A 16,135-nucleotide genomic window follows, 5' to 3' on the forward strand; every position below is an offset into this window, starting at 1 on the left:
TTTTTTTTTTTTACAGAGAGGAAGGGAAAGGGATAGAGAGAAACATCGATGAGAGAGAAACATCCATCAGCTGCCTCCTGCACGCCCCCCCCCCCCACTGGGTATGTGCCTGCAACCAAGGTACAAGCCCTTGACCAGAATCGAACCTGGGACCCTTGAGTCCGCAGGCCGCCGCTCTATCCACTGAGCCAAACCAGGTAGGGCTCCGTGCTCTTATTCTGAATATGAACGAGCGCGGTTACTGTTTAGAACTGGAAAAGAAAGAGAGGCACTTTGAAAGGTTGTTTTTCTAGGGGCTCTTTGCTGGGAAGACCATCCTCAGGACCAAAGATGAAACACGAAGTCCACTGCCACGTGGTTCTTCTCACTCCTCAAATCCCCTAAGGCCGCCCGCCAGCCTTCCCTGGGACAACTTGGCGGGCGCCTACCCTGGGCAACAGCTTTCCCCACCCTGGTCCGCGGAGCTGGCCGCACTTAGTGGGTGCTGTTCGGAGCTCGGGGCTGCGCGCTGGGCCCGGACTCCAGCCTGCGTTGGGGACTGCAGTCGGGTCGCCGCGGAGTGCTGAGCCCGCCCTTCTTCCTGTTCCCAGGAGGCGGAAGACGGCTTCTTTCCCTTCGAAGCTTTTTTTCCTGTCCCTTGTGCCTTCTCTCGGTTCTCGCTCCACCCTCCACCTACTCTCCCCCAAATTTATTCTTCAACTTTGGGTGAACTTGGCCAGCATCCCGCGTCTCCGATAGGGTTGCCTAGTAACTGGTGCACACACACCAGCCTGCACCAGGCGGGGAGGTGGGGCGGGGGGAGTGAACTGGCCGCTCCCGGCCCTAGGAGCCCGCGGATTGGGCGCGCATTACCTCACATACCACCCCTACCCCCTCACCCCGGTGCTCCGGCGATCCTGATACCGACTGGCCCCCAAACTCATCTCCATCCTCCCTCCCCTCCGCTCCTGGGCCCGGGGCTGACGTCAAGGGAAGGAGGTAGTGAGGTAATGAAGGAAGGAAAAGCATCTGCCCTGGGAGATTGGGTGGGGGGAATGGCCGCGCCTGGGGGACCTTCAGTCCCACAGGTGGAGGAGGGGAAGGAGTCTTGGCTCCCCACCCCGCAGTGGCGCCTCCGAAAGGCCATGAAATTGAGCCCGGTACTGGTCTGATTCTACTGCCCCGGGGAAGTAGGGCCCGAGCCCTTCCCACTTATGTACGCCTGAGCTGCGCCTGCTTTGGAAACTTTTTCTTTTGATTGGAAAATTCAGCTTATCTAATAGAATCTTGGATTTGAGATCACTTTTTTTCTTTTTCCTCCTCTCCCTTCCCCCCCCCCACCCCCTCTCTTCACAGACAGAGATAGAAAGGTCACAACTCATCACCCTCCTTTTCTCCCTTCCTAGCTGGAACCCAGCTCTGTTCTTCAGCACTGCAGGCCCAGTGTTCTGCTCCAAGCCCAGCATCTCTGCCTCCACTCCCTGGGTCTGGTCACTGGAATGGATGCAGAATTCCCAACCATTCTCTATTGTGATCCTCCTCCCTTAGCAAAACTGGAGTGGAAGTGCCCTCCCCCTCCTTCTTGAGGAGCTGCTTCTGGCCATTGCCAGAGTGACATTGCTATTGTTCTAGTAGCCTTTGGGGGAGCAATTGGAATGGCTCCCATTGGCCTGCTCTTCTCTCCTTGATCCCTGCTTGGTGCCTCACCCCAGGTGGAGAGGAAGACTTTGATGCCTGAGTGGGTGCTGTTTAGATGGGCCAGGATACCACCTGGGAGATGGGAGTTGAGAGGCCATTAGAGTCTGGTTCAGTGGTGACACACAGCTCACACACATTTCTTTCTTTTTAAAAATTTTTTATTTATTGATTTTTAGAGACAGACAGACAAAAACATCAATTTGTTTTTCCACTTATTTATGCATTCACTGGTTGATTCTTGTATGTGCCCTGACCAGTGATCAAACCCACAACCTTGGTGCTTCGGGACAATTCTCCAACCAACTGAGCTACCCGGCCAGGGCCTTGCTCACATTTCTTATTCTCCTTTCTCTTAAGTATAAACCCACCTTGTGGGACAATAGGAAGGGGCCCATCAAAGGGACTGAGCCACCCGAGGGACTGAGCCACCCAGAAAGAAAAGGAGTCAGGGATAAAGTGATCACACTCACTTGAATAGCAGTTCTCCAAACTGAGTCCCTGGGGGTGGATTTTGACTTAGGGCTAAATTTGTGATTACTATAGACCTAGGAAAAGTCACTTGAATTGCATTTTATACATAAAATTTTCACATTTTTGAGACCCAGTTTGTAATTGGCCACTCTATAAAGCAATTTTGTCAGGTTCATCTTTGGGAAATATCTGCGTATCCCTTTTTTTTCTTCCTACATAATTACAGCGCTTTGCTTCTCATTTTTAAGCGAATGTCACAAAAATACCATTTTCTCCCATTACAGAAAATTTCCTAAGCAGTAACATCTCCTAAAAAAGAATTTGTGACCCCAGTAGGAAAAGAGCTTGCTCCCTTGAAGTTTGTACTATCTGAGTCTTTGAGGCTCCATCCACCCTAAAGTCACTATTTTTCTAATCACTTTCAAAGATCAGGTACTTCAAGCTGAAGTGCATGTAATCATATACCCTGTTACAGTAGCTGTGTAAACAGGTATTTCACGGTGTCCTCAGTACCTCATTTCCATCCACCTATGTTGATCAAGGGACTCTCCAGGTATTGAAGTACTAAATCAGATGATAATTAGGTATCATGAAAAGAAGCCTTCGAGGTTTAGCATTGCCTAATTGATATAAGTAAGCACTTAATAAATGTCAAATAGTTATTGATAGTGTTCTTATTACTGCAACTGAGGCTGTACCTTCTTTTGGCTCTTCTTGAAAGAGTTGAGGTCTTTCTCCTTGGGCTGTCACCAGCTGGGGAGCACTGTGTTTCCTTAGTGTAACTTTTCACAGAAACACCCTGGTGGTGCCTCTTGTAGCTTATCTTTATTTTTCCTCAATTCTCTGGATGGATGGCTTGGGAAGAGAGAGCTGTATAGGCATCTTACATGTCACTTAAACAAATTGCTTTAAAAAACTATCTGGAGTAATGATATCCGATATGTCAAGACTAACTATGGAGAAATGTCTATCAGTGTTTTATAAGCTTCATCAGACAAAATAAGCTGGATTTGTTTTGCCTAATTGAAAAAAAAATGATCAGGTGCTTCCCTGTCAGTAATGATGAATGGACAGGTGTAGGGTTATTTTAAAATTGGGTCTGTGCATCGACATCACTGCAGCTATGTCATTTTTTTCTTTTCTACTCCTTAAAAAAGTTTGAAGGGGTATTTAAATGCCTTTGGGAACACAGTGTGTGAAAAAGCATGAGAAATAGGACTAAACTTGAATCACTTACTAACTTAACTTTTGGATTTTTGATATTCAGTGGTGCTTTTCTGTCTAAAACTGGGACCTCCTGGGAAAGGCTTGTCCTATTTTGTTTGCTTCATTGCACTTGACCCTTTGAGGCAGCCTGCCCAGCTTCTTCCCCACCCCTCTTCCCAAAGTTTTGTCTCCCCACTATTGGATTCAGTCTCCCTTCCCAGCATGAAGTAAAGGTAGTGGCACATATACGGCCATTAAATAAGCAGCAGCGCACAATGTGAATTTCTTTGAGGAAATTCTCAGAATTCTGTACTTTACAACAAGGGAAACATTGTAAGTTCTCTTCTCTCTCCCAGGTAAAACATACCTGAGGAGTTACAGCTATACACATTCGTGTGTAGGTGCAAACAGTAGTGAGTAGAAAATGCCCTCAATCAACTTATGGAAAGTGATTAGGAGATGGTTTCCCCTTCCTCCTTGCCCACTCCCCCAAGTTGAAGATGGGTAGAGTTTTGTCTAAAGGCCACGAAGGCTTATGAAACTAGATTTCAGCCCTTGGGGAAGCCAATAATCATAGCTAGGTGAAAGCGCGAGTCCCTGTAACATAGTAACTAGGATTTATTACTGCATGCTGACTCGGTACTGCTGGGCATTGTGCTAAGTGCTTCACTCAGTTCACTCATTTAATTCTTCTGATTATTCTATGAGGTAGGTACTAGGGAGGAAATAGACTTAGAGACTAGAAGTAACTTGCCCAGGGTCACATAGTGAGTGAGAATCAGAACCAGGATTCGATCCTCAGTGTCTCTGACTTCAAAGCCCATCTGAGCTCTGCATCACCGAGGGATACCAGGCCACTCCACCTGGAATATTCCCCTTATAAAGTCCATGCTTTTGCTAATAAATAGTAATAGCAAGTGCTTATATACACTTACTTCATCCAGGCACCATTCTAAGCACTTTACAACTATTGACTTACCTAATCACATGAGAACTCTTTGAGTTATCATCCCTTTGAAATTATCACCCCCATTCCACAGAGGAAGAAACAGGTCCTGGGCGATGAATTTGCCCAGTAGGACACAGTAAGGGACAGAGCTGGTGTTCAAATTCAGGTAGGGAGGCTTCTGAATCCATGCTCCTACCCACTGCACCCGCCCTGCTGCCTCTCCTGATACGTAAGTGCCATTCCTGCTCCAAAGTGGCATCTGCCCTGGGTCTCGCTAGACTCTTGGGGGTCAAACGACCCTTTCACAGGGGTCGCCTAAGACCATCGGAAAACACATATATAATTACATATTGTTTTTGTGATTAATCACTATGCTTTAGTTATGTTCAATTTGTAACAATGAAATTGGGGGTCATCACAACATGAGGAACTGTATTAAAGGGTCGCGGCATTAGGAAGGTTGAGAACAACTGCACTAGAGGAAGGACTTTATTTCCCACAGTTGTGAAAGAAACCATTATCCACTAGTTTTACCCATAGCTTCCAATAGTAAGCACTTAGTGGACTGAGGACAATACTTTCCCCTGGTGAGCATTATTGGAGCCAACTTGAACTCTCTCCTTAAGTCCTAACAAAGCAGCTCTGTCTTTCAAACTGCAGACTCCTCTAACTTTGCCTTTACCACTGGACGTGAACTGTTGGTGAAGTTCCATTTCAAACACCTAAGAAATCAGGGTAGAGACCTTCCTCCCCGTCCATCACCCAGGAGGAATGTCTGCTTCCAGGGCCACCAGCTTTCTGCTTGCTCAGAGGCACAGTCTCAGGGAATGTTGGACCCCATGTTCCCCTGAGGGGACAGAATAGTAAAGTCCACCCTCATTGAGTATAATATAATGTTCCCTGTGATTTCTATCTAGAGCAGTGGTTCTCAACCTTCCTAATGCCGCGACCCTTTAATACAATTCCTCATGTTGTGGTGACCCCCCATTTCATTGTTACAAATTGAACATAATTAAAGCATAGTGATTAATCACAAAACAATATGTAATTATATATGTGTTTTCCGATGGTCTTAGGCGACCCCTGTGAAAGGGTCGTTCGACCCCTACAGGGGTGTCGACCCACAGGTTGAGAACCGCTGATCTAGAGCATACAGCTAGCTGGACCTTCCTTGCCCATTCCTCTTGAGTCCTCTTCCACAAGTCCCGTCTGGTTGCTGACCTCCTTGGAACCCCAAGCCCCTACTGTGCCCATTGCTCAGCTTGATTCTCACAGCTACTTTGAAAAGTTCTGTGCACTGTATTGAAAAATATTCCCATGCCCACTATTTCTTTCTACATTCTAGTTGTTTCTCTTTCATTTTATTCTTTTATGTGTCATTTGCATATTCTTCTTTAGCAATTGTGTTACTAATATAAATGAGAATGTTTCCTTTTGCCCCTTAGCAATTTGGGAAGCAATCATTGATGATTTGACCATTTTTAATTGACTGTTGATGATTTACAAATGGTGAAGTTGACAATGGAGCCTTACCAGTAGATTGTCTTTCCTAGGAGAGAAACTTTCTTAGCAGCCATAGAGTTTTCTGGGGAATCCAGGTCAGTGAGAAGTTCACAACCCACTATTAGGTTAGTTTTATACTTAGACACATATCAGAGGACAGTTTGTGCCCAGTCAATGCTGTATCTTCTCACTGGTGTATCCAAGTACACTTTACATGGTGTGCAAATTTCACTTTAGACAACACTGGCATATGTTTCCCACATAGGTAGGCATGAAGGCAGAAAGTCTGGAATGGTTTCCAGGGTGGTCGGTTGGCAGTGTTATCAAAGCCAAGGGCTTGCATTGGACTTGTCTCCAGGGAGAGAGGAAAATCTAGTTTCAAATATTCCTTCAACTTTTGTGCTGACCAAGTGTTTATTAATAGAAGTTGAATCCCCAGTGGGATTTTCTTTGGTTAACTGGTGAGCTTGAGAGAAATTACAATACCAAGAGATTGACTGTAAAATAATTATTCACCATGGCCTGCTGGGCAGAAATTTCTCAACTGGCAGCCTCCAAGGCGCCTCAGAGGGAAGAACTCAGGAAAAGGGCAGCGGGAAAGTCTGGTTCTTGAGCCTTGGTTATCAGGTACAGGTGAAACCACAGAGGCCTCTCTGTCAGTGTGGGGCAGAGCGATGATAGCAAACGCTGGAAACATTAGGAATTCTGATCACGAATGCCAGTTATAGTCGCCATTTTCTTATTTGGCTTTAAAAAATATCATCCTATGGGGAAATTCTTTTACCAAGATGCTACTTTTCAGAGAGGTTGGGAAGGCTGGGTGAAAAAAGTGAAGAGGTTAAGGAGTACAAATTGACAAATTGGTAGTTACAGAATAGTCACAGGGATGTAAGTTTCACCATAGGGAATATAGTCAATAATATTGTAATAACTGTGTCTGGGGCTAGGTGGGTACTAAAAAGAAATACCACAGGAACCACTTTGTAAAGTATACGATTGTCTAACCTCTATGCTGTACACCTGAAACTAATACAGAATAATATCGTATGTAAACTGTAATGGAGAAAAAAGATGCTACTTTGCCAACTAGCAAACATCTGGCAGAGGTAACTCCAATCTCAACCAGGTTCAGTGGTTCCATTCCAGTGGTGATAGGTACTTTTCTACCTTGTTCTGTTGAATATAGTAAACACACTTAAAGATGAAAATGTACTTGAATTACACATGCATTTGAAGAGTGGAGGAGGTTCAGTCCAGATAATAGCTGGGGGTTTTCTTCTTCCTTTCTTTTTGTGCAGAGGTCGAGAACTCAGTAATACTGCAGTCCAGGCCAAAATAAACTCTATATGATCTACTACTGATTTCCTTTTAAGTTCCCCTTTTTGCTAGGACGGACTTCCTTTTATTTTACTCCAGCTTGCATTAATCCCAGTTATAGAAGTTTTTTTCCTCTCTCTTTTGCCTCCAACTTCAAACATTTCTTTCATAGGAAACAAGTGACTTAAAAAAAAGACCTACTTACAAAAATATAAAGGACAGCATGACTTTCAGAATATATTTTGGCAGCCTGCAATTTCAGAGTTCACTTCCGAACAGACAGAGTTAGACCGGGAGCTGAAATGCCTACGTGACCACTGTGGTCGCTCTGAGCCAAACCACCTGCTTATCTGATCTCCTCTGGGAATGAGGCGGTTGACACCTACAGTGGTTATTTAATAATTAGATGCACTATTTGTCAGAGGCTGTATATTCTTTGACCAGTGCTGCCTCTTTCTGTGGGTTTTCATAATGAGAGCTGGGTGTTGACCGATTGCCCAAAGAGATCGGAGCCTGAGCATCCTGGGCCCAGTATTTTTAGCTCCAGTTCATATTTTGTCCTCTCCCCAGCAGCAGTTATTGTCATTGCTGTCATTAGCTTCCAGTTGAAAGATTGTGCCAGCCAAGCCTACTGACTGAGCTGCTGGGGACTCCCAGCCAAGAGAAGGCAGGATGTGGTTGAAATTGTGCTGTGATCCTATCGCTGGCCTCAGGAAACCTATTAGTAGCTTGGGGATTTTCTGAAAGTTCTTCTTCCCATCCCACCTTCTCTCCCCTTCTGAGGATTTGTAAGCTGGGCTATCAGGACCACTAAAATCAAGAAGTTGGGCTTCTACTGGCACATTGTCCTTGGTTAGCTCAAGAGGATGTGTTGGGCATCTTGCATCTTGTCACTTTCTGGAGATAAAATAGGTGATGATGTCTTCTTATGTATGTTTCTTTCACTTCCAGCCTCTTGTCTGTATTACTATTACATTATTATTACTATTATTTAAATGGCAATGAGAGGACAAGGCTCAGAGGCCAAATGATGTTTGAAGCTTTCAAAGGGGCTGGGCAGGGTGGGGGTAGGGACATCAGGAAAGTCAGCACTAGGCACTTCTCTGAGCCCAGGTCCTCCTCTGATAAATGGGAATCGTAATTATAACTACCACATACCAGTAAAACTGTTGTGAAGAATATTCGAGATGTATGGAAGTGCTGTGCAAAATTTGATAGGTTAGAAAAATTAAAATATTTTTGTTTGTTTTAATTTTTTTAATTAAATTTATTAGGGTGACATTGGTTAATATTATCATATAGGGACCCATACCTGAAACCTGTATGATCATAAAATTAAAATATTTTATCTGTATAGGCCTCCAAGAGCCATTATTGGAGCTTTACATCATCTCTGTAAAGTTAGATTGATTGAGATTAATATTCCCATTTGACAGATAAGAAAACTGAGGTGCAAAGAACTGAATTGATTTGCTCAATATTTTAAAACTTACAGAGTAACACTGTCCAACAGAAACATAATGCAAGTCAATACATAATTTGAAATTTGTTAGTAGCCAAATAAAAAAAACAGTGAAATTAATTTTGAAATATTCTATATAACTCAATATAGTAAAATCTTATTTCAACATGTGGCACTAGCCATATTTCAAGTGCTCAATAGTCACATGTGACTAGTGACTACCATATTGGACAGGGCAATGTATTTATTAAGCACCTACTAGGAAGATACCTATATGTAAGACATACCTTGTATTTGAGGTATTGGGGGCCAAGAAAATGTCCTTAAAATATTTTCGCATTGGGGTACTTCCATACAGAGACCCTTAGGAATCTATTGGACTTTTCTTTAATTCTGTGAGAAAATTCCTAAACAATATTTGGGACTCATTAACCCATATGTGTAAACTTCTGTCATTCATCTTGTTTCTCAGCCCTCTTAGAAATTAGGACTTTCTTAGTTTTATGCAGGGATGAAATAATTTTAGAAAGATCACACATCCCCATCGGGCCTAGGAAAATTGTCAGCTGGAGCTGAGTGATTCAACTGGTGAACAATTTTTAAAAAATTAGTGACAAATATATAGAGCTGCCTGGGGAATACAATGCCTGTTGGATGAGATTAATGGCAAGATTAATAAATGGATTGCTTGATGAAAAGGCGCAGGAGAACAAAAACCAGTAGAGATTGTGGAGGAGGCTGCTTATTAATGAACTGTCAACCCAAAGAAAGTTCAAGAAACTCTCCTGTGTTTAAATGCAGCAGGCTGGCACTTCTAATAAAAATTGGGGTCCTTCAGGAATTAATTACACTGGCCTTACAGCAAGAATTCATGGAATTGAGAAACGTAGTGGCACAGACCAGCACCGACCGCTGCTGCAAACCGGGAAGCTGCAGGAGAAACTAATCATTTTTTTCTCATTGATATGTAGGATATTGTAGTAGCATAATAGCCAGTCAGACATGGGGATGAATGATGGGGTCCAGACATACACTGACTAATGAAACTACACATACTTTGAGATTGAAGTCACTTCTCATTTCATATGTAAAATTCACTTCTGGACTCTGATTTCCTCCTTATCCTGTGTTATCTTCAAAATAATTTTCAGAGTGATTATATGAGAGGCAGATGTACTCTACCTTGATTTATCAAGCTGTGCCAAGAGAGAGCACAGTATTCATTTATTCCGAGTTGCTGTAATTTCCCAGTTTGGTTGGCCTGACTAAACCTTCTCATAATTAAACTGGTGTTGCCCCGGCCCGATGGATGAAGGCAACCCAAAGGAATGCCATGACAAGACGGAGATTGTCCAGAATTTGCAATCTGATATCGCACATTAGATATTGAAAGCTCCTTACCCTTTGTTCACAGTCTGCCGTGAAGGTGGACCGAAAATGTTCTGTAATGTCTGTAATGTGTTTAGACCAAGGGCTCCCAAACAAACCATTCATCTCTTGGGTTTCACATTTCATAATTAACCATTTCAGTTCAGGACTAAATTCATTCTTAATAGAGCTTGGATATTTTAGGAGATGCCTGATGATTGATTTATCTTCTAGTTTTCTAGGAATGAGATAAATAGAAAATGAATGAATTAATGAAAATTAAAAAACCTGTAATAAAGATGCTTAAAAGGGTCGAACATGCAGGATACTTGGGGGTGTTATTTCAGGACATGGCTGTGATAGCTCTTCTATAATGCATTTAGAGTAATGTTTAAAAACACATGTAATAGAGATGTTTATAACAGTTGTATGTGCAAAGTAAAAGGGAGAGAACAATTTGTGATTCGTTTACATGATAATGTATTTCTCCTTTGGGGTCTTAATGTAAGTGATCAGCCATTGTTTTCCCTCATCCAGCTTTATAAAACTGGGTTGGAGGCTTTTAGAAAAAAAGTTCCATTTGACTTATACCAGGATTAAAAAATTTATAGAAAATGATTCCTTTCGTGGTGCATAGTTCATCCTCTTTCTCTTCCTTGTCACGTCCTTGAGTTTGAGACCATCCATCACCCATCACTCTGACGTTTTAGGCCCTCATAATCCACATGATACTTATCCTTTTGATTAAAACAACTTAATGGCCTTTTCACGAATAATTAATCTGCTGTCTTTTTACTTTCAGCTCCAGGCTTTTAACTTTAATGTTGAGTTATCCAGCCTGTGTTGCCTTTCAAAGTTTCACTCCCTTTAGCCTCTTCCCTTCCAAGGTTTAATACCTCTTTAGAAACTTCAACGTTTACTCTATACTAAGGTTTTTTAAAGGCTTCCAAATTACTCTCACATCCTTTCTGCTGTGTGAAGTGAATAACTGTGCAAAGATCAGTGGGGTGAAATGAAAATTATTTTAGACTTGTGGTCTGTCATTCTGGAAAACATGGAGGCTTCCACTGTAAAGGGAAGTTAAAGCTCCATTGCTGTTTCAAGAGACAATGGCAAATTTATTTTTATTTTTTGTAATTATGAGTTTCTAACTCTGGATGTTTTTCTAACAGTGACAATTTATACCAGATGACCTCCCAGCTTGAATGCATGACCTGGAATCAGATGAACTTGGGAGCCACACTAAAGGGGTAAGGTCTTCTCTATTCCTTAAACAGGAACTTATACCTATTTGAACCATTTTAAAGGTGCTTATAACTTATGAAAAGAGTACATTTTTAGAAGAATAGGCAAGGCTCTTTGTACAATCAAGGTGTTTTCTCCCACCCCCAGTTGATGGGTTGTGTTCAAGTATTAAATTTTCAGGCATAGACATAAGGGATATTTTTGTCTGGAACGAGGGAGTTGAGAATATTTGGAGAACTTAATATGGCCTTTAGTTTTGCATTTTTTAGAGTTCTTCGAAGTTGTGTCCATTCAACCTCATTTAATGTTTATGTTTTGCTAGTGATATCACAGATGTTAACTACTACTCTATCTTATCAAAAAATGCTTTGTGTTTGCAAAGTTCAGGATCTAAATTTATATTTGAGAGATGATGATTTGGACAATCCAGACTCAAAGTTCTCAAACCTGGTTGCTTTCAGTTTTCTAGCAAGTCTGAGTTGATAGGCAGTTGGATATGCACTCATCAAGCTCCTGCGATATATGAGGCCTAGCATTGTTAGAAATAAATCAAGCTCAGGGACTTAAGTAAGTTCCCAAGTTCACATTGTATGAAGTGGTAGAACTGAGATTCCACGCCCAGATCTGATTCCAAAAGCCCAGGTTCTTCCCAGCCTCCCTGTGGGGCCTTTCACCCCACCCTCAGCTCCAGTGGGATTGGGACTTAGTTCAGCACTCTGGACTAGACAGCTAGTTTCACATCTCTGTGTATTTAGTGACTTCTCATTGGATTCTGGGTTCTGGGAGGCTTTTAGAGCCATGCATGCTCCATTCCCCACCCCCCGCCTCTTCTTCTCTTCTAGAGTTGCTGCTGGGAGCTCCAGCTCAGTGAAATGGACAGAAGGGCAGAGCAAGTGAGTGGAAAATGCGATGATGGCAAATGCATAGGCCTTGTTGATGGTGCCTGGGGTGTTGCAGGAGTTAGGACTGACAATGGGTAATCAGGGTAGCTATCCTTGCACTGGCATGGGAAAAATCTCTCTCCCTTTCTGCGTCCTGTCCTCTTATTTATCGAGATCATGCTGTGGATGAAAATGGAGGTGGTGACATTTCTCATCAACATACTCCTGGAAAACAATTTTTAGAATGATGCAGTAGGAACCCTTCTCATTTCCTCGTGAATGTTTCATAAAATACTAGATTCGAGGCATTACATATATTCCTGTTAGATCAATCAAATCTTTCGGTCATACTTCACTTGCATTTTCTCCATTTATCTTTAAAGCTCTAAGGGAGAACTTAATTTTTACCCCAAGTCTATGACCAGATTTTCTACAAAGATTTTTTCATTCCAAACATCTGTGCCTTCCCCAGTCCTGTAGCCTGCACCCTGGGAAATTTCTATAACTATATCTTTTGATTTCATTTTCTCTGCTTGAACACCCGAACCGGCCTTCCTCTCCTCGTCCTTTTTTGGGCTCAGTTATTTTTTTTGGATAACCCTTCAATAATCAGCAGAGTTGTTTTTCATCAACTGTTAGATGCTTCTCTCTACTTTCACCCCCAATTTTTCTCTTTTATTCAAATCTCCATTTCCTTTCTGTAGACCCAAAAATAAGAAACTTCCTGTTGATTTGACACTTTTCTCTCCCTACCTGCATCCAAGAGGCTGCTGACAATTTCAGCATTCCATCCTCTGCCTACTCTCAACCTGTCTTATATTTCTTGGTTTCTTGGTCTCACTCTTTCTTTCTGGATCTCTTCCTTTTCTTCACTCAGAATTCAGTAACTCCACAAACTAAATGCCAAGAATAGAAAGAACTTGATTGTGAAGTGTGTATGTTACCGTTTAAAAAATATCTGTATGTTGAGTATGTAGTTTGCTTGTTTGTTTTTTTGTTTGTTTGTTTTTTGCTTAGTTACAAAATTTATAAATGAGGAATCTTGTCATCTATATGAATCTGGGTCTTTCCATAGTTGAGATAATTCTGATATCTTTGAAGGTCTTTAGACGTGTGATATTAGTCACTTGCTGGAGAGTCAGAAGCTATATTGTAACAATGAAGCACAAAATGTGAATAATTTGTTTTTATCAATTCTACATAAGAAAAAGAAAACAGCCGAAACCGGTTTGGCTCAGTGGATAGAGCGTCGGCCTGCGGACTGAAGGGTCCCAGGTTCGATTCTATCTCTCTCCTTTCCTCTCTGTAAAAAATCAATAAAATATATTTAAAAAAAAAAAAGAAAAGAAAAAGAAAACACTAGCAGAACTTTTTTTCATTGGTTTGGTGCTTACATGCTGAAAAAGGATTTCTGAAATCCAAATGTATTTCTAGAATACTAACTTCAGAGAGCTGTCTCACAAGGATCAAATGGCCCCAATAGATAGTCCTACAGAAGAGCCAACTCTTTGGAGAGTACAAAAGGTGTACAAGTGTCTAATTGACGAACATCTCTCACACTGGATTTGTCCTTTCCGAACACAGTGTAAATTAACTGATGTCTGCTTGCATTTGTGAACTGAGCATTTATCTAAGGATGGATGTTAACATTGTGGGGCCTTGTGTCAATGGCTTTACATATGTTTCCTCTTTTGATCTCATGACAATCTTAGGTTTATGGTTATGTCCATCTTTCAGGTGAGGAGGCTGGAGAGATTAAGCCACCTAACCAAGTCCACAGATGGAGTAAGTGGCAGAGCCATGTTGGAACCCACCTCTGTCTGACTCCAGATTCTGGGCCCTAGATTAGAATTTCTTGAGCTTTTTTTTTTTAAGCTTTTTTATATTGTGACCACAGTAGAATTACCGTTTACACTGAGTTCCAATATACACATGTGAGTGTGCGTGCACACGCACACTCACACACACCACACAGATTTTCACAAATCAGTACTTACCCTTACACCATGCTGTGCATGCTGATATTTTTATACATACTGATATTTTCTACTTTATTCCATATCATTTTTTGAAATGCTGGTGCTGATGTGTCATGACCCACAGGTTGCCCCTCTTTTAGCTCTTAAAGAGAACGACTCCTTAGCTCTTTCCTCCAAGCCCATGAATATCCCGTGATGTGTAGATTGATTTTAAAACCGCTGATGTGTCATGACCCACAGGTTGCCCCTCTTTTAACTCTTAAAGAGAATGACTCCTTAGCTCTTTCCTCCAAGCCCATGAATATCCCAGAACTGGACTCAACTGAATCTGTTATTCCAGTAGAAAGTTTGGCTTTTCTCTGGGAGGAAGGGGGGTGGGGGGCGAGGAGACATAATCTGGGTAGGGGTCATTATTTTCTGTGATACCAAATTTACTTTCTTTGGTCATGGGTATGCAAACACTGTTAATATGGAAAATACATTTGAGAAGAGATATTTCGTAAAGAAAAATAAAGAGAAATAACCGTCTTTTGCTTTAATTCATAACTAGTGTCTTGACACTATTTGAAATCAGTGGTAAGAAAAACCATGGTGACATGGTAGATATACGACAGGAAGACTGGAGGTTCGACTCATGTTTTGGAGAAGAAAGATAGAATTCCCACATGGCTCATAAAAATGAGGCATTATCAATTTTTTATTAAAAGATCATGTACTTCAGGCTAACCCCCACTAAATATTTGTTCATGTCTTCTTTCCTTGAAAATGTTACTTTTATACAAAAAAGAATAGGCTTGTTTCCTCATGTCCTAACAAGTCCACGGAGGCGTCTTTCATTAGACATCAGGGAGCAGTGATGTTCTAATGGGCGGGGCTGGGATTTGAGGGAGAGCGTGGGGAAGATGAGATGAAAACATGATAGAATGGGGAAGGGAGGATACTCTTGCCACTGATTTACTCTTGTCTCCTTTTCCCTCTACTCGTTTTCTAATCTCCCCATGCCCATTGGGATCAGAATTAGTTTTATGATCTCCAACAGGAGAATATTGTATTTCAATTTTAAGTCAAAGAGAAGAGACTTTATGAAACCACTCTCTTTACTCTGACCCTTTCCCTCACCCATAAACGAATGAAATTAGATTTTTAAAGTGGGTCACTCAGAGAAAACATTGCCGGGGACCCTTTCTGAGGATCAGTCCACCTTTATGAATAATTCTGTTTATGGTGCCTTGTGTCATCTGCATTTTATTCCTTGAAAAAGACTTTCTGTGTGTTCTTAATAAGGCTGCTGATTTTTTAAGGCCGCTCACAAGCTTTGGCTACTCTGTTAGCCTCTGTTTTGTCTCTCCTGAAGAAAATATCCTGCAAAGTGGAGAAACACATCAACCTTGACTGTGGTCCAAGTTTTTAAAACAAGGAAGAAGTTATTCTCCAGGGACATGGGCAGGGGGAATGGGAAATCGAACACAATAGAAATGTTAAAGGAGTGCTGAGCGAAATGAATGTCCCGTTCCTGGCCCAAGAAGCTCCCAGACGGTTGGGAACACACAGTATTTGACCTGTGGATGCTTGAAAGGAAAAACGAAAGACTCGTGACGAGTGATGTATGGTGCAAACGAAGCTGCGCGGGTTGGTAGGGCCAAGGCTGTCGAATCTGGAGAAAATCCCCACTAGACGTGGTCTCATCCCCGAGAACCTGTGCCAAGAGAGATAGCTGTCTTCTCTGGCCGGGAGTTCCAATACGCAGCCCGGCACCTTCCCTCTTGTGAACAGAAGGTACTCATCCAAGAGATTTACTTCTTGAAAATACATAGCCTGCTTTTTAAGTGACTCCTGGAGCATGAGATGCAAAAGCAAAGGTGGAGAGAAGCAGCTCTGTGAATATCAGCGTTCTATTTTTTCATTTCTTAAAAGAATAATTTATTGATTTTTCGAGAGAAGAGGATGGGAGAAGAGAGAAACAACAATGCGAGAGAGAGCACAACACTGTTTGACTGCCTCCTGCCCACTCCCCACCGGAGATTGAGTCCACAACCCGGGTACGTGCATTTTATTCCTTGAAAAAAGACTTTCTGTG

At 42.1% G+C, this 16,135-nt stretch overlaps 1 protein-coding gene across 1 annotated transcript in view; it reads left to right on the forward strand.

Moving 5' to 3' along the window:
- Positions 1-16,135, forward strand: part of WT1 (Wilms tumor 1) — a 69,031-nt gene that overhangs the window by 22,908 nt on the left and 29,988 nt on the right. The window contains exons 7-9 of the mRNA XM_014534953.1: positions 2,576-2,580; positions 11,126-11,203; positions 12,041-12,091. Coding sequence (XP_014390439.1) covers positions 2,576-2,580; positions 11,126-11,203; positions 12,041-12,091 — 134 coding nt within the window. The remainder of the gene's footprint in view (positions 1-2,575; positions 2,581-11,125; positions 11,204-12,040; positions 12,092-16,135) is intronic.

Source organism: Myotis brandtii, unplaced genomic scaffold (genome assembly GCF_000412655.1).
Source record: "Myotis brandtii unplaced genomic scaffold, ASM41265v1 scaffold1341, whole genome shotgun sequence".
NCBI lineage: Eukaryota > Metazoa > Chordata > Mammalia > Chiroptera > Vespertilionidae > Myotis > Myotis brandtii.